Raw genomic sequence first — 27368 nt, 5'->3', positions numbered from 1 at the left:
TCTCGTTGCTGTGCACAGGCTTCTCATCATGGTCACTTCCCTTATTGCAGAACATGGGATCTAGAGCACAGGCTCAGTAGGTGTGGGGCATGGGATCAGTTGCTCTGTGGCATGTTGGATCTTCCCGGACCAGACATCAAAGCATTGTCCCTTGCATTGGCAGGTGATTTCTCATCCACTGAACCCCCAGGGAAGTCCTACACATGTTTTATCTTGCTTTGTCCTGAACTGTAACCACTACTCCAACCTCTGCTTTCTCCTGGATTAAAAAATATATGTACATCTGTGTGTCTGGGCTCAATCGTGTCCGACTGTTTGTGACCCATGTACGGGAACTCTCCAGGCTCCCTGTCCATTGGATTTTCCAGGCAAGAAAACTGGAGCGAGTTCCCATTTCCATCTCCAGGGGATCTTTCCCACCAAGGGATTGAACCTGTGTCTGTTGTGTCTCCTGCCTTGGCAGTCTGATCCTTTACCACTAGCAGCACCTTTCTTTTGAAAGTCTGAAAGAAAGTGTGTGGCTTTATAAGCTGGACCACTTGAATCATTTCCCCTACAAGGAGTTCACTGACACCACCCACTCACACCTGCAGCGTGACCCTTACGACTCCTTTCACACAGGTCCAGCTTAGCATCTGCAGCCTTTGACACATCCCCCTTGCATGTATTTCAACCTGAATACCAGCTTTATTAATGATGAAACTGCTTGGGAAGAACGTGGCTTGGTGTTCAGTCGCCCAGACATGTCTGACTCTTTGCAACCCCATGGACTGCAGTTTGCCAGGCCTCTCTTTCCCTCACCATCCCCCAGAGTTTGCCCAAGTTCATGTTCATTGCATCTCTGATGCATCCAGACATCTCTTCCTCTGACGTACTCTTCTCCTTCTGCCCTCAGTCTTTCCCAGCACCAGGGACTCTGCCAATTGTTAATAATTTTTCATTACTTTGGTTAATGATTCAGTGGAATTCATGTATATAATTCTTTCATTAATGGTTATTTCCTTAAAGTATTAATATGTTCCAAAAGTTAGAAAGATTTACCTAAATATTTATTCCTCTATTTCTTTTTAAAGACTCTGGAACACAGGGAATTCCCTGTTGGTCCAGTGGTCAGGACTCCAGGCTTTCACTGCAGGAGGCATGGCTTTGGTCCCATGTTGGGGAACTAAGATCCTACAAGCCATGAGATGCAGCAAAACAAAACAAAAGACAGAAAGGAAACAGATTCTCTAAAAACAACAACAAAAAAGACTCTTGATCACAATTTCTCTCAGAAAATATGCCTGGTACCCAATTTCTGTTTTCCCAACATCATTGCCACAATTGTCTTGGTTTCCTACTAAAATTAAAACCTTAGTTTGCATGAGGAGAGAAAAAAAACCAAGGCACACTAAAATAAGAATTTTGTGGCTGACGACATGTATCAAGTCAGTAAAGAAAAGTGCTGGGACAATTAGTTGAGTGATTTGGGCATGGCTAGTTATTTCTCTCTTAATATATCTTTTATCCTACAATCTTGCTAATTCAATGATTAGTTCTTGTCAATATTTTGTAGATTCCATTTGATTTTCTGCATAGGCAATCATGTCTGCAGATAGTTTTACCTTTTCCTTTCCATTCGAGATGCCTTTTATCAATTGATTTCTCTCCTCGTAATGGTTTGGATGTTTCTCATTCTTGGCATACTTTTTTCCTTGGGTGCTGGGTGTATTTTTCCCTAGGTATATTCCATAACTTTTAAAAACGTAATGTTGTTTACTTAACTTAGAAACACTTTTACCCTGTTGAGTCTTGCCTTAAGGGTTGATCAGTGGGAGTTTGAGACAAGATCCCTCTAAGTACTGTACATGATGTCACCTGAATGAAGAGTTTCTGCTATAGATCCAGCGGACTCTCTGCCCACATGAAGGGTTCTGTCCTCCCTCTGCTGCCCTCTCCTCTCTGGTGCACTGCCTGCCAGCTCCAACAGCCTCTGCTCTGCAATTCCCCCTCAACACCCAGGGAGCCAGCTGGGCATGGCCTGGGCAGTCTGTATAGACAGAAAGCTTGGGCAGCTGCACAGCTCATCTCTTCTGTGTCTCAGCTCCCAGAGATCACTGCTGATCCTCTCTGGCCTGATGCCCAGTTTTTTCACAGCCTGAGCTTCATATATTTTGGCCACTTTTCAGAGGATCTTTGAAGTCAGTGGCAGGGAAGAGCTTTTCCTGTTCCTCCCTATGCATTAACAGTCTGCCGTGATAGAACCTGGAGAGCTCTGCCCCCGTGGGCTGGAGGGAGGCAGGTGCTGCTCCTGGGGATAGTGGCAATGGTTCTGGGGGTGACGGTATTGGAGTCTTTCACCCACTAGCACCCAGCAGCTCTAGTGGCTACAGTGATCCTTCTTTTCAAAATATAAGCCAGAGGCGGTCCTAAGGTGGCAGAGGAATAGGACGGGGAGACCACTTTCTACCCCAATGTTCATCGCAGCACTGTTTGTAATTGCCAGGACATGGAAGCAACCTAGATGTCCATCAGCAGATGAATGGATAAGAAAGCTGTGGTACATATACACAATGGAGTATCACTCAGCCATTAAAAAGAATACATTTGAATCAGTCCTAATGAGGTGGATGAAACTGGAGCCTATTATACAGAATGAAGTAAGCCAGAAAGAAAAACACCAGTACAGTATACTAACACATATATATGGAATTTAGAAAGATGGTAATGATAACCCTGTATGCGAGACAGCAAAAGAGACACAGATATATAGACCAGTCTTTTGGACTCTGTGGGAGAGGGACAGGGTGGGATGATTTGGGAGAATGGCACTGAAACATGTATAATATCATATAAGAAAGGAATGGCCAGTCTAAGTTCAATGCATGATACAGGATGCTTGGGGCTGGTGCACTGGAATGACCCAGAGGGATGGTATGGGTAGGGAGGTGGGAGGGGGGTTCAGGATTGGGAACACGTGTACACCCATGGCAGATTCATGTTGATGTATGGCAAAACTAATACAATATTGTAAAGTAAAAAATAATAATAATAAATAATAATAAAAATTCTAAAAAAAGAACATTTAAATGCTGAGTAAATTCCAGAAAACAATTTCTGATGCCAGCAGAGGACATCAGGCACCCAGAAAAGCAGCCCATTGTCTTCGAAAAGAGGTAGGAAAAAATATAAAAGACAAAAAGAGAGACAAAAGAGGTAGGGACAGAGCTCCATCCTGGGAAGGGAGTCTTAAAAAGAGAGGTTTCCAAACACCAGGAAACACTCTCACTGCCGAGTCTGTGGCGGAGCCTTGGAACCACAGAGGGCCACATAACTGGGAGGAAAAATAAATAAATAATTAAATCCCACAGATTATGTGCCCAACGGTAATGTCCCCAGCGGAGAAGCAGCGCAGACACCTGCACCCGCCACTAGCAAGCGGGGCCTGGGCAGGGAAGCGAGGGCTGCTTTGCTTAGAGCAAAGACCAGGCCTGAATGCCCTGAGGGAAATCTGAGGGAACTAACTTGGGCTAGCAAACCAGACTCTGGGATAGCTACCATGAGAAAAGCCCTAACCTAAGACACTGCCAGGCCTGCTCACAGAACAAAGGACTGACTAGAGCTACATGAAAAGCCCTAACCTAAGACATCATCAGGCCCACTCACAGAACAAAGGACTGAACAGAGCTAGAAGGCTGCAGACCATCCCCCTCCAGTGACAAGCAGCCAGAGCCAGAAGGGGGCAATCACGGCCCCAGAGAGGCATTATCTACCAAACTGCAAGCAGGCTTTTTTGCTAAGACTTCTTGGGATTCTGGATGGTCAACATCTGCCTGAGAAGGTGCACCAGCTGTACACCCAGAAAACCGAGGGGCAGGGGCAAGGGAGGCGATAAGTTGCAGTGACCGCACTCACCAAACACCACATCACCTGAGCTGCTCGGACCTGGGAAGGGCACAAAACGCAGACCCAACTGAGTCTGTGCCTCTGAGGACTACCTGAGTACCTGAACCTGAGCGGCATAGACCTGGGAAGTTCATGCAGCCCAGGGCCGGCCTCAGACAGTTCCTGGTGGAGCAACCTAGAGCCTGAGCAGTGTGGGCAGGGAAGGCACATGTGCCGTGAGCAAGGGCAGGCCCAGTGTGGCTGAGACACTGCGAGCACACGCCATTGTTATTTGTTTGCAGTGTCCCTCCCTCCCCACAGCACGACTGAACAAGTGAGCCTAAAAATGTGTCCACCACCTCAACCTTGTGTCAGGGTGGAAATTAGACACTGAAGAGACCAGCAAACAGAAGAAGCTAAAACAGGGAACCTCCTTGGAAGTGACAGGTGCAATAGATTAAGACCCTGTAGTTAGTACTGACTACATAGGAAGGGGACTACAGATCTTGACAAATATAAGCCGGAACAAGGAACTATCCGAAAATGAACTGACCCCACACTGCCCACAACAACACCAGAGAAAGTCCTAGATATATTTTACTATCATTCTTTATTTTTAAAAATTTCTAAGTCTTCTATTAGTCCTTTAATTTTCATTTCTATAACCTACTATTACTTTGCAAAAAAAAGGAGAGACCCTAAAGCAAAATTCATATATAAATATTTTTTATAATTTTTGCGACTTTGTTTTTTTTTTCTTCTTTCCTTTAATTTTGTATTTTTGAAAATCCAATCTCTACTCTAGATTTTTAATCTTTGCTTTTTGGTATTTGTTGTCAATTTTGTACCTTTAAGAACCCAATCTTCAGTACTCATTGTTACTTGTGAGTGAGGTTACTGGCTTGACTGCTCTCTCCCCCTTTGGACTCTCCTTTTTCTCCAGCAGGTCGCCTCTATCTCCTCCCTCCCCCTTTTCTTCTCTACCCAACTCTGTGAATCTTTTTGTGTGTTCCAGATGGCGGAACACTTAGGAACTGATTACGGGCTATATCTGTGTCTCTCCTTTTGATTTCTGCCCCTTTATCCTCCTGGCCACCTCTGTCTCCTTCCTCCCTCTTCTGTTCTTAGTGTAACTCCGTGAACATCTCTGAGCAGTCCAGACTGTGGAGCAAACATAAGGAAGTGATTACTGGCTAGATTGCTCTCTCCACTTTTGATTCCACCTCATCTCATTCGAGTCACTTCTAACTCCCTTCTCCCTCTTCTCTTCTCCATGTAACTCTGTGAACCTCTCTGGGTGTCCCTCACTGTGGAGAAACTTTTCATCTTTAACCTAGATGTTTTATCAATGTTGCTGTTTAGATGGAGAAGTCTTGAGGCTACTGTAAAAATAAGACTAAAAACCAGGGCAGGAAGCTTAAGTCCAAATCCTGAGGACAGCAGAGAACTCTGACTCCAGGGAACATTAATCGACAGGAGCTCATTAAATGCCTCCATACCTACACTGAAAACAAGCACCATCTAAGGGCCAAAAAGTTCCAGAGCAAGACATACCACACAAATTCTCGAGCAACACAGGAACACAGCCCTGAGCTTCAAAATAGAGGCTGCCCAAAGTCACTCCAAACCCACTGACATCTCATAACCCATTACTGGACACTTTATTGCACTCCAGAGAGAAGAAATTCAGCTCCACCCACCAGAACACCGACACAAACTTCCCTAACCAGGAAACCTTGACAAGCCACCCGTACAACCCCACCCACAGCGAGGAAACTCCACTATAAAGAGAACTCCACAAACTGTCAGAATACAGAAAGGCCACCCCAAACACAGCAATATAAACAAGATGGAGAGAGGAATACTGAGCAGGTGAAGGAACAGGATAAATACCCACCAAACCAAATAAAAGAGGAAGAGATAGAGAATCTATCCAAATAATGATAGTGAAAATTATCAAAAATCTTGAAATCAAATGGAATCACAAATAGCCTGGAGAAAAGGATTTAGGAGAGGCAAGAAAGGACCTAGAAGAAATGAAAAAGAGTCAATATATAATGAATAATGCAATAAATAAGATCAAAAACACTCTGAAGGGAACAAACAGTAGAATAATGGAGGCAGAAGATAGGATTAGTGAAGTAGAAGATAGAATTCTAAAAATAAATGAATCAGTGAGGAAAAAAGAATGAATTAAAAGAAATGAGGACAATCTCAGAGACATCTGGGACAATATTCACTGCTGCATCACTCGAATCATAGGAGTCCCAGAAGAACACAAAAAGAAAGACATGAGACAATACTTGATGAGATAATAGTTGAAAACTTCCCTAAAATGAGGAAGGAAATAATCACCCAAGTCCAAGAAATCCAGAGAGTCCCAAACAGGATAAAGCCAAGGGGAAACACCCAAAAAACCACATTAATCAAATAAACAAAGATCAAACAGAAAGAACAAATATTAAAAGCAGCAAGGGAAAAACAACAAATAACACACAAGGGGATTCACGTAAGGATAACAGCTGATCTTTCAATAGAAACTCTTCAGGCCAGGAGGGAATGGCAGGACATACTTAAAGTGATGAAAGAAAAGAAGCTACAGCCCAGATTACTGTACCCAACAAGGATATCATTCAAATAAGAAGGAGAAATCAAAAGCTTTACAGACAAGCAAAAGCTGAGAGAATTTAGCACCACCAAACCAGCTCTCCAACAAATGCTAAAGGATCTTCTCTAGACAGGGAACACAGAAAGGGTGTATAAACTTGAACCCAAATCAATAAAGTAAGTGGCAATGGAATCATACTTATCAATAACTCCCTTAAACTTAAATGGGTTGAATGCCCCAACCAAAAGACAAAGACTGGCTGAATGGATACAAAAACAAGACCCCTATACATTTTGTCTACAAGAGACCCACCTCAAAACAAGGGACACATACAGACTAAAAGTGAAGGGCTGGAAATAGATACTCCATGCAAATAGAGACCAAAAGAAAGCAGGAGTCGCAATACTCCTATCAGATAAAATAGACTTTAAAACAAAGGCTGTGAAAAGAGACAAAGAAGGACACTACATAATGATCAAAGGATCAATCCAAGAAGAAGATATAACATATATATAAATATATATGCACCCAACATAGGAGCACCACAATATGTAAGACAAATGCTAACAAGTATGAAAGGGGAAATTAACAATAACACAATAATAGTGGGAAGCTTAAATATTCCCCTCACACCTATGGATAGATCAACTAAACAGAAAATTAACAAGAAAACACAAACTTTAAATGATACAATAGACCAGTTAGACCTAATTGATATCTATAGGACATTTCACCCCAAAACAATGAATTGCACCTTTTTCTCAAGTGCACACAGAACCTTCACCAGGATAGATTACATCCTGGGCCATAAATTTAGCTTTGGTAAATTCAAAAAAAATGAAATAATTCCAAGCATCTTTTCTGACCGCAATGCAGTAAGATTAGATCTGAATTACAGGAGAAAAACTATTAAAACTTCAAACATATGGAGGCTGAACAACACGCTGATGAATAACCAATAAATCAGAGAAGAAATCAAAATATGCATAGAAATGAATGAAAATGAAAACACAACCACCCTAAACCTATATGACACTGTAAAAGCGGTGCTAAGGGGAAGGTTCATAGCAATTCAGGCATACCTCAAGAAACAAGAAAAAAGTCAAATAAATAACTTAACTCTACACCGAAAGCAACTAGAAAAGGAAGAAATGAAGAACCCCTGGGTTAGTAGAAGGAAAGAAACCTTAAAAATTAGAGCAGAAATAAATGCAAAAGAAACAAAAGAGACCATAGGAAAAATAAACAAAGCCAAAAGTTGGTTCTTTGAGAAGATAAATAAAATTGACAAATTGACAAAACATAAGCCAGACGCATCAAGAAACAAAGGAGGAAAAATCAAATCAATAAAATTAGAAATGAAAACGGAGAGATCACAACAGACAACACAGAACTACAAAGGATCATAAGAGACTACTAGTAGCAGTTCAGTTCAGTTCAGTTCAGTCGCTTAGTCGTGTCCAACTCTTTGCGACCCAATGAATCACAGCACGCCAGGCCTCCATGTCCATCACCAACTCCCGGAGTTCACTCAGACTCATGTCCATTGAGTCAGTGATGCCATCCAGCCATCTCATCCTCTGTCGTCCCCTTCTCCTCCTGTCCCCAATCCCTCCCAGCATCAAAGTATTTTCCAATGAGTCAACACTTCGCATGAGGTGGCCAAAGTACTGGAGTTTCAGCTTTAGCATCATTCCTTCCAAAGAAATCCCAGGGCTGATCTCCTTCAGAATGGACAGGTTGGATCTCCTTGCAGTCCAAGGGACTCTCAAGAGTCTTCTCCAACACCACAGTTCAAACACATCAATTCTTCAGCACTCAGCCTTCTTCACAGTCTAACTCTCACATCCATACATGACTACTGGAAAAACCATAGCCTTGACTAGACGGACCTTAGTCAGCAAAGTAATGTCTCTGCTTTTGACTATGCTATCTAGATTGGTCATAACTTTTCTTCCAAGGAGTAAGCATCTTTTAATTTCATGGCTGCAATCACCATCTGCAGTGATTTTGGAGCCCCCAAAAATAAAGTCTGACACTGTTTCCACTGTTTCCCCATCTATTTCCCATGAAGTGATGGGACCAGATGCCATGATCTTCGTTTTCTGAATGTTGAGCTTTAGGCCAACTCTTTTACTCTCCACTTTCACTTTCATCAAGAGGCTTTTTAGTTCCTCTTTACTTTCTGCCATAAGGGTGGTGTCATCTGCATATCTGAGGTTATTGATATTTCTCCTGGCAATCTTGATTCCAGCTTGTGTTTCTTCCAGTCCAGCGTTTCTCATGATGTACTCTGCATATAAGTTAAATAAGCAGGGTGACAATATACAGCCTTGACGTACTGCTTTTCCTATTTGGAGCCAGTCTGTTTTTCCATGTCCAGTTCTAACTGTTGCTTCCTGACCTGCATACAGACTTCTCAGGAGGCAGGTCAGGTGGCCTGGTATTCCTATCTCTCTCAAAATTTTCCACAGTTTATTGTGATCCACACAGTCAAAGGCTTTGGCATAGTCAATAAAGCAGAAATAGATGTTTTTCTGGAACTCTCTTGGTTTCTCCATGATTCAGCAGGATGTTCGCAATTTGATTTCTGGTTCCTCTGCCTTTTCTAAAACCAGCTTGAACATCAGGGAGTTCATGGTTCATGTATTGCTGGAGCCTGGCTTGGAGAATTTTGAGCATGACTTTACTAGCATGTGAGATGAGTGCAATTGTGCGGTAGTTTGAGCATTCTTTGGCACTGCCTTTCTTTGGAATTGGAATGAAAACTGACCTTTTCTGGTCCTGTGGCTACAGCTGAGTTTTCCAAATTTGCTGGCATATTGACTGCAGCACTCTCACAGCATCATCTTTCAGGATTTGAAATAGCTCAACTGGAATTCCATCACCTCCACTAGCTTTGTTCGTAGTGATGCTTTCTAAGGCCCACTTGACTTCACATTCCAGGATGTCTGGCTCTAGATGAGTGATCACACCATCGTGATTATCCAGGTCGTGAAGATCTTTTATGTGCACTTCTTCTGTGTATTCTTGCCACCTCTTCTTAATATTTTCTGCTTCTGTTAGGTCAATACCATTTCTGTCCTTTATTGAGCCCATCTTTGCATGAAACTTTCCCTTGGTATCTCTAATTTTCTTGAAGAGATCTCTAGTCTTTCCCATTCTGTTGTTTTCCTCTATTTCTTTACATTGATCGCTGAGGAAGGCTTTCTTATCTCTTCTTGCTATTCTTTGGAACTCTGCATTCAGATGCTTATATCTTTCCTTTTCTCCTCTGCTTTTCACCTCTCTTCTTTTCACAGCTATTTCTAAGGCCTCCCCAGGCAGCCATTTTGCTTTTTGCCATTTCTTTTCCTTGGGGATGGTCTTAATCCCTGTCTCCTGTATAATGTCACGAACCTCATTCCGTAGTTCATCAGGCACTCTATCTATCAGATCTAGACACTTAAATCTATTTCTCACTTCCACTGTAGAATCATAAGGGATATGATTTAGGTCATACCTGAATAGTCTAGCGGTTTTCCCTACTTTCTTCAATTTAAATCTGAATTTGGTAATAAGGAGTTCATGATCTGAGCCACAGTCAGCTCCTGGTCTTGTTTTTGTTGACAGTATAGAGCTTATCCATCTTTGGCTGCAAAGAATATAATCAGTCTGATTTTGGTGTTGACCATCTGGTGATGTCCATGTGTAGAGTCTTCCCTTGTGTTGTTGGAAGAGGGTGTTTGCTATGACCAGTGCATTTTCTAATATAACTATTAGCAGTTATATGCCAATAAAATGGACAACTTGGAAGAAATGGAAAAATTCTAGAAAATTACAGCTTTCCAAAACTGAACCAGGAAGAAATAGAAAATCTTAACAGACCCATCACAAGCACAGAAATCGAAACTGTAATCAGAAATTTTCCAGCAAACAAAAGCCCAGGTCTAGACGGCTTCACAGCTGAATTCTACCAGAAATTTAGAGAAGAGCTAACATCTATCCTATTCAAACTCTTCCAGGAAATTGCAGAGGAAGGTAAACTCCCAAACTCATTCTATGAGGCCACCATCACCCTAATACGAAAATCTGACAAAGATGCCACAAAAAAATAAAACTACAGGTCAATATCACTGATGAACATAGATGCAAAAATTCTTAACAAAATTCTAGCAATTGGAATCCAGCAACACATTAAAAAGATCATACACCAAGTGGGCTTTATCCCAGGGATACAAGCATTCTTCAATGTCCACAAGTCAATAAATTGTTATACACCACATCAACAAACTGAAAAATAAAAGCCACATGATTATTTCAATAGATGCAGAGTAATCTTTTGATAAAATTCAACATCTATTTATGATAAAAACCTCTCCAGAAAGCAGGAATAGAAGGAACATACCTCAACATAATAAAAGCTATATATGTCAAACCCACAGCAAACATTATCCTCAATGGTGAAAAGTGAAAGCATTTCCCCTAAAGTCAGGAACAAGAAAAGGGTGCCCACTTTCACCACTACTATTCAACATAGTTTTGGAAGTTTTGGCCACAGCAATCAGAGCAGAAAAAGAAAGAAAAGGAATCCAAATTGGAAAAGAAGAGGTAAAACTCTCACTGTTTGCAGATGACATGATCCTCTACATAGAAAACCCTGAAGACTCCACCAGAAAATTACTAGAGCTAATCAATGAATATAGTAAAGTTGCAGGATATAAAATCAACACCCAGAAATCCCTTGCATTCCTATACACTAATAATGAAAAAATAGAAAGAGAAACTAAGGAAACAATTCCATTCAACATTGCAACGAAAATAATAAAATACTTAGGAATATATCAACCTAAAGAAACTAAATATTTATATATAGAAAACTATAAAACACTGGTGAAAGAAATCAGAGGACACTAATAGATGGAGAAATATACCATGTTCATGGATCGGAAGAATCAATATACTGATAATGAGTATACTGCCCAAAGCAACCTATAGATTCAATGCAATCCCTATCAAACTACCAACGGTATTTTTCACAGAGCTAGAACAAAGAATTTCACAATTTCTATGGAAATACAAAAAAACTCAAATAGCCAAAGCAATCTTGTGAAAGAAGAATGGAATTGGAGGAATCAACCTGCCTGACTTCAGGCTTTACTACAAAGCCACAGTCATCAAGACCATATGGTACTTGCACAAAGACAGAAATATATATCAATGGAACAAAACAGAAAGCCCAGAGATAAATCCACACACCCATGGACACCTTATCTTTGACAAATGAGGCAAGAATATACAATGGCGAAAAGACAATCTCTTTAACAAGTGGTGCTGGGAAAACTGGTCAACCACTTGTAAAAGAATGAAACTAGAATACTTTCTAACACCATACACAAAAATAAACTCAAAATGGATTAAAGTTCTAAAGGTAAGACCAGAAACTATAAAACTCCTAGAGGAGAACATAGGCAAAACACTCTCCGACATAAATCACAGCAGGATCCTCTATGACCCACCTCCCAGGATATTGGAAATAAAAGCAAAAATAAACAAATGGGGCCTAATTAAAATTAAAAGCTTCTGCATAACAAAGGAAACTATAATCAAGGTGAAAAGACAGCCTTCAGAATGGGAGAAAATAATAGCAAATGAAGCAACTGACAAAGAATTAATCTCAAAAATATACAAGTAACTCCTGCAGGTCAATTCCAGAAAAATAAACGACCCAATAAGAAAATGGGCCAAAGAACTAAACAGACATTTCTCCAAAGAAGACATACAGATGGCTAACAAACCCATGAAAAGAGGCTCAACATCACTCATCATCAGAGAAATGCAAATCAAAGCCACAATGAGGTACCATTTCACACCAGTCAGAATGGCTGCTATCCAAAAGTCTACAAGCAATAAATGCTGGAGAGGGTGTGGAGAAAAAAGAACCCTCTTACACTGTTGGTGGGAATGAAAACTAGTATAGCCACTATGGAGAACAATGAGAAGATTCCTTAAAAAACTGGGCTTCCCTTGTAGCTCAGTTGGTAAAGAATCCGCCTGCAGTGCAGGAGACCCAGGTTCGATTTCTGGATTGGGAAGATCCCCTGGAGAAGGAAATGGCAACCCACTCCAGTATCCTTGCCTGGAAAATCTCATGGACAGAGGGCTGCAGTCCATGGGGTTGCAAAGTCGGGCATGACTGAGCGACTAACACTTAACACTTATGACCCAGCAATCCCACTGCTGAGCATACACACCAAGGAAATCAGAATTGAGACACGTGTACCCCAATGTTCACTTCAGCACTGTTTATAATAGCCAGGGCATGGAAGCAACCTAGATGTCCATCAGCAGACGAATGCATAAGAAGGCAGTGGAACATATACACAATGGAGTATTACTCAGCCATTAAAAAGAATAATTTGAATCAGTCCTAATGAGGTGGATGAAACTGGAGCCTATTATACAGAGTGAAGTAAGCCAGAAAGAAAAACACCAATACAGTATACTAATGCATATATATGGAATTTAGAAAGATGGTAATGATAACCCTGTATGCGAGACAGCAAAAGAGACACAGATGTATAGAACAGTCTGGACTCTGTGGGAGAGGGAGAGGGTGGGATGATATGGGAGAATGGCATTGAAACATGTATAATATCATATATGAAACGAATCACCAATCGAAGTTTGATGCAAGATACAGGATGTTTGGGGCTGGTGCACTGGGATGACCCAGAGGGATGGTATGGGTAGGGAGGTGGGAGAGGTGTGCAGGATGAGGAACATGTGTACACCCATGGCGGATTCATGTTGATGTATGTCAAAACCAATACAATATTGTAAAGTAATTAGCCTCCAATTAAAATAAATTTATATTTAAAAAATTAAAATTAAAAAAAAAATATATATATATATGTAAGCCAGATATGTCTCCCCTGTTCAGTTCCCTTCACTGGATTTATTCTCACTCAGAGTATAAGCCAGACATCCTTATAATGCCCAGAAAGGCCCCACATGCTCATCTGTGAACCCCCATTGCCTCTGTGCCTCCTCCGCTGTGCTCACTCTTGCTCACTCCATGCCGACCACACTGGCCTCTTGGCTGCACCCTCAACATTCCAGGTTTTCTGAGGAATTAGTGCTTTTACATAGTCCGTTCTCCCTGCCTTGACTACGTTCTCAAACATAGCTCCTGGCCACCTCCATCATCTCCAAGTCTGCACAGGTCTCATCTTCTCACCTGAAATCCTCCTGAAGCTGCCCTCCCCACAGCCCGGTGGGCAGTCAATCCTCTTCACCTTGTTTCCTCCGACACTGCTCATCACCTTCTATAATACACTACAATTTACAAACGGCTTCGATCAAGCAGAAGGGATATATCCCATGGATTGGCCTGCCTTCCCCACAGAGGTCTCTCAGGAAGTGATGTCTGAGTGTGGTTCCAGAGTGGGGTCAGGTTCACAATCACAATTGTGGGGTTCCAGTGACTGGCAGCCTTGGAAAGCCCACCCTGTCCCTTAGGCCCTCCAGCATCCCATCTGTCGTCAGTGAGGTGCCCATGCAGGAGGGGTCTGTGTCCCAGCTCTGCTCTCTTCCATCAGACCCCCTGCTCCAGCCTGCACAGTGCCACTCTGTCTCAGAAAATAAAACTAAATTTATAAAACAATGGCACAATTAAAATAAAGAAATAATAATTAATGCAATTTCAGATCAAAGAAAATAAAGTAGAAAGTAGAAACTTAGGGAGGTGCCTGGTGGAGTAAAGGGGCCAGAGCTCAATGGGCCTGGGGCTCAGAGACCTTCAGGTTTGGTTTCCTGGCCCTTTCATCTCAGGTTAGCTGTTCACAGAATCCACGTGGTCCTTGACCAGGGAGGGTGAGGAAGTTCACATGGCTTCTCCTTTCTCTCACCACCAGGATTCCCAATGGCTGTAGGGTCTGTGCCTTTGGCCTGGTTTCCCAAACCCAAGCCCTGGCTACTCTGGTTGTCTCTGCCTTACATCATGGCCTAGAGACTCTGCTGACCCAGCACGCAGGGCACTGGGAGCATCAGCCATGGGGAAAGAGAGGTGAGGACACAAGAGACCCCTGCTGTGGGGAAGCAGGCTGGGTGCTCTTGCCTTTTAATGTCAGTACCAAAGGTCACCTTATTTGTGGTATCTGGCAGGGCCATTGATTTTACTGTCAACTACGGAAGCTAGTTTCTGACCCAGAAAAAAGACGTGGTTTGGCTGATCAGATGCAGTGCTTGCTGAACGGCTTGTAGTGAAGTAACATGGATGTGGGGCATTCCATGTGAGTCAAGTTAGGCCTGTTGTACTTGAAAACAGCAGGGAAGTCTGTTTTCAACACTCAGCCTTCAAAATGTGTTCCGAGATTTTATCAGAGGTCACTACTTAAAACAAATAAGAGGACGCTTAGGTCATGATTCTTCCTTATAACTTTTATTAATGCCAGAAATGAAATAGTAAAAATTCAGTGAATTTTTAAAAATCAGCATGACTGCAGATACAAACATGGTTTGAGGTCTTGAGAGGGAAAAGCCAGGCCTGAAGGGTACCTTCAGTCTCCCGTGGCACCTAAAGGCCATAATTCAGCTGCTGTTTACTTCATGAAGTGGCCTGGACAGTCAGTCCCCCGGATTACATGATGCCCTTGGAGTGGGCTCTGTGCTGGGCATCAAGTTCCTCCTCCCCACAGAAAGTTTAACTCCCAACATCCTGGGCTTGTGGTCTTAGGGAGTTGCAGGCATGAAAACCTTTAGTCCCCCTTTTGGCATGCCACAACCCCTGACCTGGAGGTATTTCCTAATGAAATGAGACAGAAGGAAATGAAGCAAAAGGGAACTACAGAAAACAATGGAGGATTAATTGATGCCTTTTCCCCTTTATGTTGATGACTAAATTTTCTAGAAAGGTGTACTATGCACAGTGCATAGACATGCCATGTGCACTTGAGTTGGTATTGGAGATTATCTCTTAAAAAAAAATCCCTCAGAGCCCATCAGAATCATAGTTCTTTATTACATGTGGATTATCTCTGCCAGAAAACAAGATCTGGCTAGCATCCATCATTGTGATTTACAGTGTCTTTCTCAGGAGCATATGCTGCAGTCAGCTCAAAAACTACCTGTATTTTGGGTCCGTGAATCATTATGTTTTTGTGTATGTTAGCATCCATTAGCAGTTTTATCAAAGCAAGACATAAACGCATACACTCTGAAAATGAGGGTGAAGTGATATTTTAAAAACCCCAAATCACTTCCAAAAAAGTCACACCACTGAAGTGTCTATTGCTTAGTGCAGTAAACATGTCCCTGGAAACGTTCTGTAGAAAAATATTTTTTGGTCAATTGGATGACATTTCACTGCTGACATCATTTCAGCTGCATTTACTTTTCCAATCTATCTTCAATGTGGTGAGGTTCTTTACTCTTGGACGTACAATTTTTTCTGCACTGGCCTTTGTCAGGCAGTGATATAAACACAGGTGGCCCACATATGAGGAAGTCACCATCTATGGGAACTGGCTGTCTGTACCCCTGAATTCTTGCCTGAGGCCCTGTGACTGTTTGCAAGTCACACACGAAGAAGGCAGCTCCTTAACAGGCTCTGGCCGAGGAGCAGGCCATGGGGTCCAGGAGCCCTCTTGTGGCTCCATCCAGACTCACTAAGGACTCAACTTAGTTAAAGAACTTGGCAATTTCCCCCATCTTGCTCTGGGAAGAAAACGATGTCACAAGATCCTGTCATTTTGAACATCTAAATTACTTCTTTTATGGTCTGAAAAACCAAGATTTTCACACTTACCTTTGGAGCAGTTTGAAACCCTGTAGCAAAGCCTACAATTGCCCTGACTAATGCTGATTGTCATAGACCTGCCTGCCTACTTCCTCTGCCCCCATGTGTAAGACACAGTGGCAGGGCAGGACACCAGTCTCTATTTATTACCCAGTTGTTCAGATTTGTCTTCCAGTTTCAGGTGCTCAGAACGATCAGGAACGGCATTAAGTAAAACCCTGTGCTCAATTGAGCCTTTTTCTGGACCTCTCCCTGGAACCCCAGTGTCTCATAAAGGAAGGGGTGACAAGGTGCCCTCGTTGCACAGTGGGAATGTTTGCCCTCTCAGGACCTAGTCACCACTAAAGCAGAAGGGGAAAGTTAGGCAAGACCCCTGATACTGGAGCTGGCTGGGTTTGGTTTTTTCAGATCATAGCCACCACTTGAAAGCTTGAGTCCAGGACAGGATGGCCAGAGACAGCCTTCCCCAGGGTGGTTCATGGGAAATGCACTGCCAAGGGGACCACATGAACCAAGAACGGACTTCATACTGATTTTCAGGAGGTATCTCTGATGGTAACTGCTGATTATGTTCTAGTGTCCTGTTTGAACACCACACGAAGAAACCCTGGTTTGACATGCATACCTTTCCATTATAAAAAGCACCTGCTCAAAATCCTACGAAAAGGAGAGGGGACGATGAGCCATCCCGTGTTTGCATGTATTTCCCACTGGTCACCATAATTACCCTAACTGATTGAGGCAGTGAGAGACAGCAAAAGCCTGATTGACTCTCTCAGCATGACTCATCTTGGGCAAAGTGTTCCCTCCTCCAGCTCTTAGCATCTTTTCCCTCAAAGCTGGCGCAATGATCTCTGCCAAGCCTAACTTCTGAGATCTTTTAGGGGAAGAGATGAGATGATGAATGTGAAAGAACACTGGGAAAAGGCCAACATCAATGGGACAACCAGCCATGGGTGGCTGCTTAAGCACAATGTTCTTAGAGCCACCAGTGTCATGTGATCTGCTCATTGTGGAGCCCAGGACTCGATGCCCCTGTCACTTGTGTTGTCTTTCTTTGGGGGACAGAAATACTTGTCTGCCGGATTCTTTGGAGTAAGGAGTACAGATTCTATCACCATCCCTAGGCTTGGTCTCTTACACTGTGTTTTCCAGTGGGGCAAGGTGTCCAGGTGCGTGTCTCCTAGGATAATTTATGATTCCAGTGGAAGCACAGGAGAGAGATCAAAAGTTCAAGCGTTGAAGGCAAATGATGTCCTCTTGTGGGCAGTGATACCGGCTCTAATGTGCACTTCAAATGCTCCACTGGAGATGTTTAACCTAACTTCTGCTTTGATTGTTCCCACCCTGTCCAAATGGAGTTTTCTACATCCCAGTCCATGGCTGTGAAATCCTCTCTCTCTGCTTCTCATGACTGTGGAGCCAACACAACACTGGTCTGAGGCTCAGCAGAGGCACGTGTGGCTGTGACCAGAAATGCTTTGATCAGTGGGGGTCGGGGCAGGGGCTGGCCCCTCTGAGAGCCCCTCTGGGAGGAGACCACTTCCTGCTCCTCCTTGGTAAGTATGTACAAATGTCCTCTCTCCCAAAAGGTCTCATCAAGACTCTGTGTCTTGACCTGTGTTGAGCATCAGTGGGCTTCTAGCAGAAAAACTCAAAGTGAGCCTGGCCTCCCACCTGCAGCCCGACCCTGTCACACTTTGGACTGCCTCTCATCCGTCCACTCCTGCTTTGTGCTCTGCAGAGCTTGTGTCTTCTGCTCATCCACTTGGACATAGTCCACTCTTTGCTCCTCTGATAGGAGAATTTTCTGAAGGGGGAGAACAAAAAGGTTTTCATTACACTTAATCAAAAAAATTCAGCACATCCCTGGTGGATTACAGGTTCACGTGTTTGCTGCCCCTTCCTCCTGGGCCATCACCTGCAGAAGTGTTACACTCTGTGTGTGTGTGTGTGTGTGTGAATCTCTCCTCAACTCTACTCCCTTCAACTTGGCTCTTGCCATCTAACTCGCCTTGACCAGTATACTGTGAGCAGAGGTGACACTCTGCAATTCTGCTGTCTCTCTTTTTCCTCTGCCAGGTCAGTGGACCCTGAATTGACAATGACCTGAGACACCAAGGCCCTGGCTGTGATGGACTGTCCTGGAGGCAACAACTGAGAAGCCTTCATGGTCGAAAGCCATGGAGGTCTGGGGACTCTCTTCACAGTTTGAATTTACCGATCTCATCCTGCTCACCAGCTTTTCTGAAGTGTCATTGTAGGTTTGGGGAATGAAATGAAAGGTAAAGAAGAAAGGTAAAGCAAAAGGGAAGGGAAGTCTCCCAAACATCTTTCTCCACAAACACAAAATGAAATCATATTGTATATCCTGTTCAGTAAGTTGATTTTCTCATCAAATAATACATTGTTAGTACAGTTTAGACTATGACCATCCTTTGCTCAAAAATATTTAGCTCTTGTCCACTGTTTGCCAGTCATTCCTGCCACATGCAGTGACTGACAACAGTTAATGGCTAGGGTCTGTTACATGTATTAACTCATTTAATCCTCACAACAGGCTTCAACATAGTTGCTACTTCTGATCCCCACTTTACAGATGAGAATACTATGCAAAGGCATCAAAACTGCCCAACCTGCCACTTGAGGCCCTTTATGGAGGGGTTCCAATTGCAACTGAGAGTTTCTGTCCCCAGTGCCTAGAGTTGAGCCAAACAAAGCTATCCCTTCTTCCTTCAGCAGACCCTTCCTGTGCCTAGTCTACCATTTACCCCACCCTCATCTCTGCCAGACATTTCCCAACAAACTCTATGGTCCAAGTTTTGAAGAGCATGAACACTACATACATTTGTACATAGACATTCAAGAACACACCCCAGAGGGAATACATCAGGATTTCTGGGAGACAGAATTAGAGCTGATTTTAAGATTCTTCACAGTATGTCTGTATGTTTAAGACTGTGCAAAGAGAACACGCATGGTGGAATCATCAAAACAAAACCAAACAGAAATGAAATCTCCTGGGAATTGTGATACAGACTACTTCCTACCTGCTGTACAGGGGCTGGTGATGCTGAGTTGAAGTCCAGGGCTAAATAATCCAGGCTGAATTTCCTCGTCCATGTCACAGCTCCACTGCTCAAGGAGTTGGTAGCTCTGCGCTTCTCCTAGAAACCAATGTCCCAGGATTCGGGTTAACAGTTTCTGGCTGGGCTGCCCAAGGGAAGGCGGCTGAGCGTGTCTCCACTTGAGCGGCTGCCCGCAGAAAGTGTATGAGTCTTGTGCAGCTCAGCCTGCACATCACAAGGAGATCTTTCAAATGTGATATGGCCAATTTGGCCTTCACACGAAGCCCTGCCTTTATTCACCATGGAAACAGTTGGCCAAAGTCTCCCCCAAGAAGAACTTATTTGATGTATCTGACAGGCTCATGATACCTGAGAGATTAAATCTTAAAAAGATCAGCCATACTTATGAAAGCTCTAGTAAAGGCATCCCAAATGCTTTTGAAGATACTTTACACAATACAGTGATAACATGTGTGCAACACACACCTATGCCAGCTTCAAAGGTAGAATATACCACTGTTACAAGACACACGACACACATGAAGGAGGACCTGCCCCCTTCTACTGCAGCCTTCTTGTCCACAAGGGGATGAGCACAATCTTGAATTTAGTGTTCATCACTTCTTTTCTTTTTTAATATGATTTTATGAGTGTGTGAGTGTCCTTAAGTGACATACTATTTTGTTCTGCATGTTTTGAACTGTCATCAACAGAACCATATTGAGTGCATTTTTGGTGAGTTCTATTTTCACTCCATTTATACATACTTCACATCCATCTGTGTCAATGCACTAGACCTATTTCATTTGTTTTCATTACCATAGATGATTCCATTGCATGATTTATTTAACTGTGCCACCAACAATGGTCATTTGAATTGCTTCCAGTTTGGAGGCTCTTACTAGCATGTACCCAGGGATGTGGGCACCTTCAACTTGACTATCACTCACCTGATCTGGGGGAAAACATATCCTCTTTTGGTTTGATTATCCATGCCCCTGATAATGTAATCATCTGACCATCTTTTCATCTACTTAAAACTCATTTATTTTTCTCTTCTATGAATTATCTGTTTAGATTTGGTTTGGTTTTGCTAATCTTTATACTGAATCTTTATACTTTGTATTTCTGACTTTTCTCAATACTTCCTCACATACCTAGGAGAGTGATAATTTGTTGGTAATGTGTGTTGCTAATAGTCCATCACAGTTTATAGCTGGTTTTTCTTTCTTTTTATGGCATTTTTTAAATGAAGAATTGTTCTTACTTTTAATGTAATATATCAATATTTTTCTGAGTAGCTTGCTCTTGTATTTTATTTAAAGAATTTTTCCTATGCTGAGGTCATAGTTTGTTTTCCCACACTTTCTCCTAAGTTACTAAGTTTTGTCCTGGGCTCCCCTGGTGGCTCCTTTACATTTAAAGTAATAACCTAGCCTGAACTAATTGTAACATATGCTGGTGAAATAAGCATACAATTAATTCTCTTCTCTTTTGTGGGTACACCATCTGGGAACCAGCCTTTCTCAGTAGTGAAGCCTCTATTCATATACCACTTCCATCTGGATGCTTATCTGTATCCTTTATTGTCTCTTTTTATAATAAACTAGTAAATGTCCATGCTTTCCTGAGTTCTGTGAGCTGCCCTAGCAAAGTAGTTAAACTGACAGAGGGGGATGTGGGAACCTCCAATTTGTATCCTGTCAGGCAGAACCACAGATAACAACCTGGGCTTGTGACTGGCATCTGAAGTTGAAGGGGGTGGGCAGTCTTGTTAAGACTGAACCCATAACTTGTGGAATCTGATGCTGTCTCTGGGTAGAAAGGGTCAGAATTGAGTTGAATTCTCAGACAACCTGCGGGTGTCTGAGAAATGCTTGGTGTTAGTGTGAAACCACTCCAATCAACACCCACACGTTGGAATTGGCTCCAGAAACCCAAAAGAGTGGTCTTCGTGGCTGGTTTCTTTCATTCAGCATATTGTTTTCAAGGTTCATCCTTGTCATTTCATGGATCTGATTTCATTGTATGGCTGCTTATATAACATTACACCTTGTATCCATGCTACATTTTATTTACCCATTCATCATTTGGTGAATATCTGGGTTGCTTTCATTTCTTGGCTGTTATGAAAAATGCTGCTATGAATGTTCATGTACAAGATGTGGTTGGACTTACTCTTGATTAGGATTTTTTAACCTGCATGAATGAGTGAGGTTGGTATATAATTTCCTATTCATGTCAGTGTTATTTGTTTTGGTATCAAGTTATTTTAGATTTATAAATAAACTTCTACTTATTTTAGACAGTTTAATTTACACAGGATAATATGTCTTCTTTTTGCCATTCCTGAAGCAGTTTATATAGTTCAGTTCAGTTCAGTTCAGTTCAGTCACTCAGTTGTGTCCGACTCTTTGCAACCCCATGAATCGCAGCATGCCAGGCCTCCCTGTCCATCACCATCTCCCAGAGTTCACTCAGACTCACGTCCATTGAGTCCGTGATGCCATCCAGCCATCTCATCCTGGGTCATCCCCTTCTCCTGCCCCCAATCACTCCCAGCATCAGAGTCTTTTCCAATGAGTCAACTCTTCACATGAGGTGGCCAAAGTACCAGAGCTTCAGCTTTAGCATCATTCCTTCCAAAGAAATCCCAGGAGTGATCTCCTCCAGAATGGACAGGTTGGATCTCCTTGCAGTCCAAGGGACTCTCAAGAGTCTTCTCCAACACCACAGTTCAAAGGCATCAATTCTTCGGCGCTCAGCCTTCTTCACAGTCCAACTCTCACATCCATACATGACCACTGGAAAAACCATAGCCTTGACTAGACGGACCTTAGTCGGCAAAGTAATGTCTCTGCTTTTGAATATACTATCTAGGTTGGTCATAACTTTTCTTCCAAGGAGTAAGCATCTTTTAATTTCATGGCTGCAGTCACCATCTGCAGTGATTTTGGAGCCCCCAAAAATAAAGTCTGACACTGTTTCCACTGTTTCCCCATCTATTTCCCATGAAGTGATGGGACTGGATGCCATGATCTTCGTTTTCTGAATGTTGAGCTTTAAGCCAACTTTTTCACTCTCCTCTTTCACTTTCATCAAGAGGCTTTTTAGTTCCTCTTCACTTTCTGCCATAAGGGCGGTGTCATCTGCATATCTGAGGTTATTGATATTTCTCCCGGCAATCTTGATTCCAGCTTGTGTTTCTTCCAGTCCAGCGTTTCTCATGATGTACTCTGCATATAAGTTAAATAAGCAGGGTGACAATATACAGCCTTGACGTACTCCTTTTCCTATTTGGAACCAGTCTGTTGTTCCATGTCCAGTTCTAACTGTTGATTCCTGACCTGCATATAGGTTTCTCAGGAGGCAGGTCAGGTGGTCTGGTATTCCCATCTCTTTCAGAATTTTCCACAGTTTATTGTGATCCACGCAGTCAAAGGCTGGGCGGCAGCTGGGAGGAGCCACCCACGCCCGAGGCCAGGGCCGGTGGCCGGGAGGAGCAACCCGAGGAGTGGTGGCTGCATAGCACAGAAGGGCCTAGAGGAGCTATCGCACATTGAAGGTCAGGAACAGTGGCGGTAAGGACATACCCCTCATCCAAGGTAAGGAGCAGTGGCTGTGCTTTGCTGGAGCAGCCGTGAAGAGATACCCCACGCCAAGGTAAGAGAAACCCAAGTAATATGGTAAGTGTTGCAGAAGGGCATCAGAGGACAGACACACTGAAACCATACTCACAGAAAACTAGTCAATCTTATCACACTAGGACCACAGCCTTATCTAACTCAATGAAACCAAGTCACGCCTACGGGGCAACCCAAGACGGGCGGGTCATAGTGGAGAGGCCTGACAGAATGTGGTCCACTGGAGAAGGGAATGGCAAGCCACTTCAGTATTCTTGCCTTGAGAACCCCATGAACAGTATGAAAAGGCAAAATGATAGGATACCAAAAGAGGAACTCCCCAGGTCATTAGGTGCTCGATTAGCTACTGGAGATCAGTGGAGAAATAACTCCAGAAAGAATGAAGGGATGGAGCCAAAGCAAAAACACTACCCAGCTGTGGATGTGACTGATGATAGAAGCCAGGTCCGATGCTGTAAAGAGCAATACTGCATAGGAACCTGGAATGTTAGGTCCATGAATCAAGGCAAATTGGAAGTGGTCAAACAAGAGATGGCAAGGGTGAATGTCGACATTCTAGGAATCACTGAACTAAAATGGACTGGAATGGGTGAATTTAACTCAGATGACGATTACATCTACTACTGCAGGCAGGAATCTCTCAGAAGAAATGGAGTAGCCATCATGGTCAACAAAAGAGTCCGAAATGCAGTACTTGGATGCAATCTCAAAAATGACAGAATGATCTCTGTTCGTTTCCAAGGCAAACCATTCAACATCACAGTTATCCAAGTCTATGCCCCAACCAATAATGCTAAAGAAACTGAAGTTGAATGGTTTTATGAAGACCTACAGATCTTTTAGAACTAACACCCAAAAAAGATGTCCTTTTCATTATAGGGGACTGGAATGCAAAAGTAGGAAGTCAAGAAACACCTGGAGTAACAGGCAAATTTGGCCTTGGAATGTGGAATGAAGCAGGGCAAAGACTAATAGAGTTTTGCCAAGAAAATGCACTGATCATAGCAAAAACCCTCTTCCAACAACACAAGAGAAGACTCTACACATGGACATCACCAGATGGTCAACACCAAAATCAGATTGATTATATTCTTTGCAGCCAAAGATGGAGAAGCTCTATACAGTCAACAAAAACAAGACCAGGAGCTGACTGGCTCAGATCATGAACTCCTTATTGCCAAATTCAGACTTAAATTGAAGAAAGTAGGGAAAACCGCTAGACCATTCAGGTATGACCTAAATCAAATCCCTTATGATTCTACAGTGGAAGTGAGAAATAGATTTAAGGGTCTAGATCTGATAGATAGAGTGTCTGATGAACTATGGAATGAGGTTCATGACATTGTATAGGAGACAGGGATCAAGACCATCCCCATGGAAAAGAAATGGAAAAAAGCAAAATGGCTGTCTGGGGAGGCCTTAGAAATAACTGTGAAAAGAAGAGAAGTGAAAAGCAAAGGAGAAAAGGAAAGATATAAGTATCTGAATGCAGAGTTCCAAATAGCAAGAAGAGATAAGAAAGCCTTCTTCAGCAATCAGTGTAAAGAAATAGAGGAAAACAACAGAATGGGAAAGACTAGAGATCTCTTCAAGAAAATTAGAGATACCAAGGGAACATTTCATGCAAAGATGGGCTCGATAAAGGACAGAAATGGTCTGGACTTAACAGAAGCAGAAGATATTAAGAAGAGGTGGCAAGAATACACAAAAGAAGTGTACAAAAAAGATCTTCACGACCCAGATAATCATGATGATGTGATCATTAATCTAGAGCCAGACATCTTGGAATGTGAAGTCAAGTGGGCCTTAGAAAGCATCACTACGAACAAAGCTAGTGGAGGTGATGGAATTCCAGTTGAGCTATTTCAAATCCTGGAAGATGATGCTGTGAAAGTGCTGCAGTCAAGATGCCAGCAAATTTGGAAAACTCAGCCGTAGCCACGGGACTGGAAAAGGTCAGTTTTCATTCCAATTCCAAAGAAAGGCAATGCCAAAGAATGCTCAAACTACCGCACAACTGCACTCATCTCACATGCTAGTAAAGTAATGCTCAAAATTCTCCAAGCCAGGCTTCAGCAATATGTGAACCGTGAACTCCCTGATGTTCAAGCTGGTTTTAGAAAAGGCAGAGGAACCAGAGATCAAATTGCCAACATCTGCTGGATCATGGAAAAAGCAAGAGAGTTCTAGAAAAACATCTATTTCTGCTTTATTGACTATGCCAAAGCCTTTGACACTGTGGATCACAGTCTATATAAGTCTGCAATGATCTCTTCCTTTTGATAGAAAGTGTAAAGTTTTGAGGGCCTTGTGACCTTTTGTAGTAAAAATCTCCCTACATATTCAGTTTCTCTAATGGTTATGTAACCATTTGTGTTTTCTATTTCTACTTGAGTCAGTTTGTACTAATATTTTTCTGAGACCTTGCCTATTTTCACTAAAGTTTTCATATTCACTACTTTGACACTGTTCATAATATTCTCACATCTTTATCTCTGATGTATTTGCAGCTATTGCATCCTTTGCATTCTTAATATGTTTATATCCACTGCTTTTTCTTGATTGATTATGTTCAAGCTTAATCTTTCAAAAGAACAAATCAGGTTTGTGCTGATTCTCTCTAATTTTGTTCATTTTATTAATTTCTGTTCTGACTTTTATTCATTTTCCTTTAATGGGTTTTATTTATTTATTATTATGAAAATTTTCTAATAATCAGTCAAACTGAAGAAAATATGCTATGAACGCCAATATACCTGCCATCACAATTACCACTAACATTTGATGCAATAAACTGCCTGTGAGATTTTGGACTGATGACTGTGAGAAACTGCAATTATGCCTTTCCATATTGATTCTCTGTTTTTTCGCTATCATCTCCTTCTGCAACTCTGGCTGTTTTGGTCTCTTTAACCTGACTTATTAGTGAATTCACAACTATATTCCAGTTCACTAAACTACTCTTTGGGTTCAGCATGTTTACCTTCACCCACTGAACTTATAATTTCATCCTTATTTTTATGTCTAGCAGTTCTAAATGGTCTTTTTTAATCCAACTGGTCATTTTAAAACAGTATCTTGTAACTCAGTCTAACTTTCAACCCTTCATCTTATTTTTTAAGTATGTAAAACTTATTTTATACTTAGGATCTAATATTTTCAATAATGACTTACTTCTAGACTTGATTTTATTGTTTGTAGTTCCTATTGATTCTCGGGGTTTGCAATTTCTCAGTATTTTTAGCTTAAGAGATACCCTTTCTTTTCTTGGCAGTTGAGTTTTGGATTTAAAGAATACATTTAGCGGGACTTCCCTGGTGGTCCAGTGGCTAAGACTCTGTGCTCCCAATGCAGGAAAGGCCTGGGTTCGATCCGTGGTCAAGGAACGCAATCCCACATATCGCATCTAGGAGTTTACATGTAGCAACTAAAGATCATGTATGTTGCAACTAAGACCCAGTGCAGCCAAATAAATAGAAATAAATATTTAAAAATATATTCTCTACTATTTTAAGATTATCTTATATGGTGGTGATGTGTACCTTGGTATTTTCATGGTAACTTGCCTACTGAAGTGCTTCATCAAATTTTTAAAAAGTAAAAAAAAAAAAAAGTTCCACTTCTAGCAATGTTAGATTAAATAATTTTGACTACCTTCCTGAAGAGAACAGCATTTCTTTTTTTTTTTCCATTTTTGGTAGACTTTGACTAATTTTTCTAAAATTTTTATAGGAATAGAAAGGACCATAAAATAGCCAAAGAAGTCTTGAGGAGGATAAACAAAGCAGAAGGACTTCCTTTCCTAGATATTGAGATCTGTCAAGCTACCATAACTAGCAAAGTGTGGTACTGCCCAATGATAGACATGTAGACCAACAAAACAGAATCAGGAGTCCATAAAAATAAACATACACATATGGATAATTGACTTATGGCAAAGAAGGCACTGCAGAATGGTTGTAAATGATAGTAACTTTAAATAATCAAACTTATTAGATTAGAGAAACATGGAGGAGAAATAAATCTTGACTTTTACCTCAAATCACACACAAAAGTTAATTCCAGGTAAATGTGACCTAAATGTGAAAGGTAAAACTATAAAACTTCTAGCAAATAACCAAAATTCACCCAAGATTACATAACTCATGTCAATGGTCCTCCAAGTATTACAGAAATTGAATTCACCCAGACGGTTTCACTGGCGAATTATACCAAAAAAGTTAAAGAATAAATAACGCTAATTCTATTCAATCTGTTCCAGAAAGTAGAACACTTCCAGAGGAGCCCAGCATTACTTTGATTACAAAATCACAGATCAACATCTAACATCAACACAGACACAAAATCCTCAACAAAATGTTAGTGAATCAAATCCAGCAATACATAAAAATAACAATGTACCATGA

At 41.9% G+C, this 27368-nt stretch overlaps 1 protein-coding gene across 1 annotated transcript in view; it reads right to left on the bottom strand.

Moving 5' to 3' along the window:
- Positions 1–17928: 17928 nt before the first annotated feature.
- GAB3 (GRB2 associated binding protein 3) overlaps positions 17929–27368 on the bottom strand; it is a 90451-nt gene continuing 81011 nt past the window's right edge. Inside the window, exons 9-10 of the mRNA XM_052663681.1 lie at positions 19301–19417; positions 17929–18060 (exon numbers count right to left, since the gene is read on the bottom strand). Of these exons, the coding sequence (XP_052519641.1) occupies positions 17944–18060; positions 19301–19417 (234 nt within the window). The 3' untranslated portion in view covers positions 17929–17943. The remainder of the gene's footprint in view (positions 18061–19300; positions 19418–27368) is intronic.

The sequence above is a fragment of the Budorcas taxicolor genome, chromosome X (genome assembly GCF_023091745.1).
Source record: "Budorcas taxicolor isolate Tak-1 chromosome X, Takin1.1, whole genome shotgun sequence".
NCBI classification, from domain to species: Eukaryota; Metazoa; Chordata; class Mammalia; order Artiodactyla; family Bovidae; genus Budorcas; species Budorcas taxicolor.
Note: the sequence above shows the minus strand (reverse complement) of the source record. Positions and strands in the feature narration are given on the sequence as shown.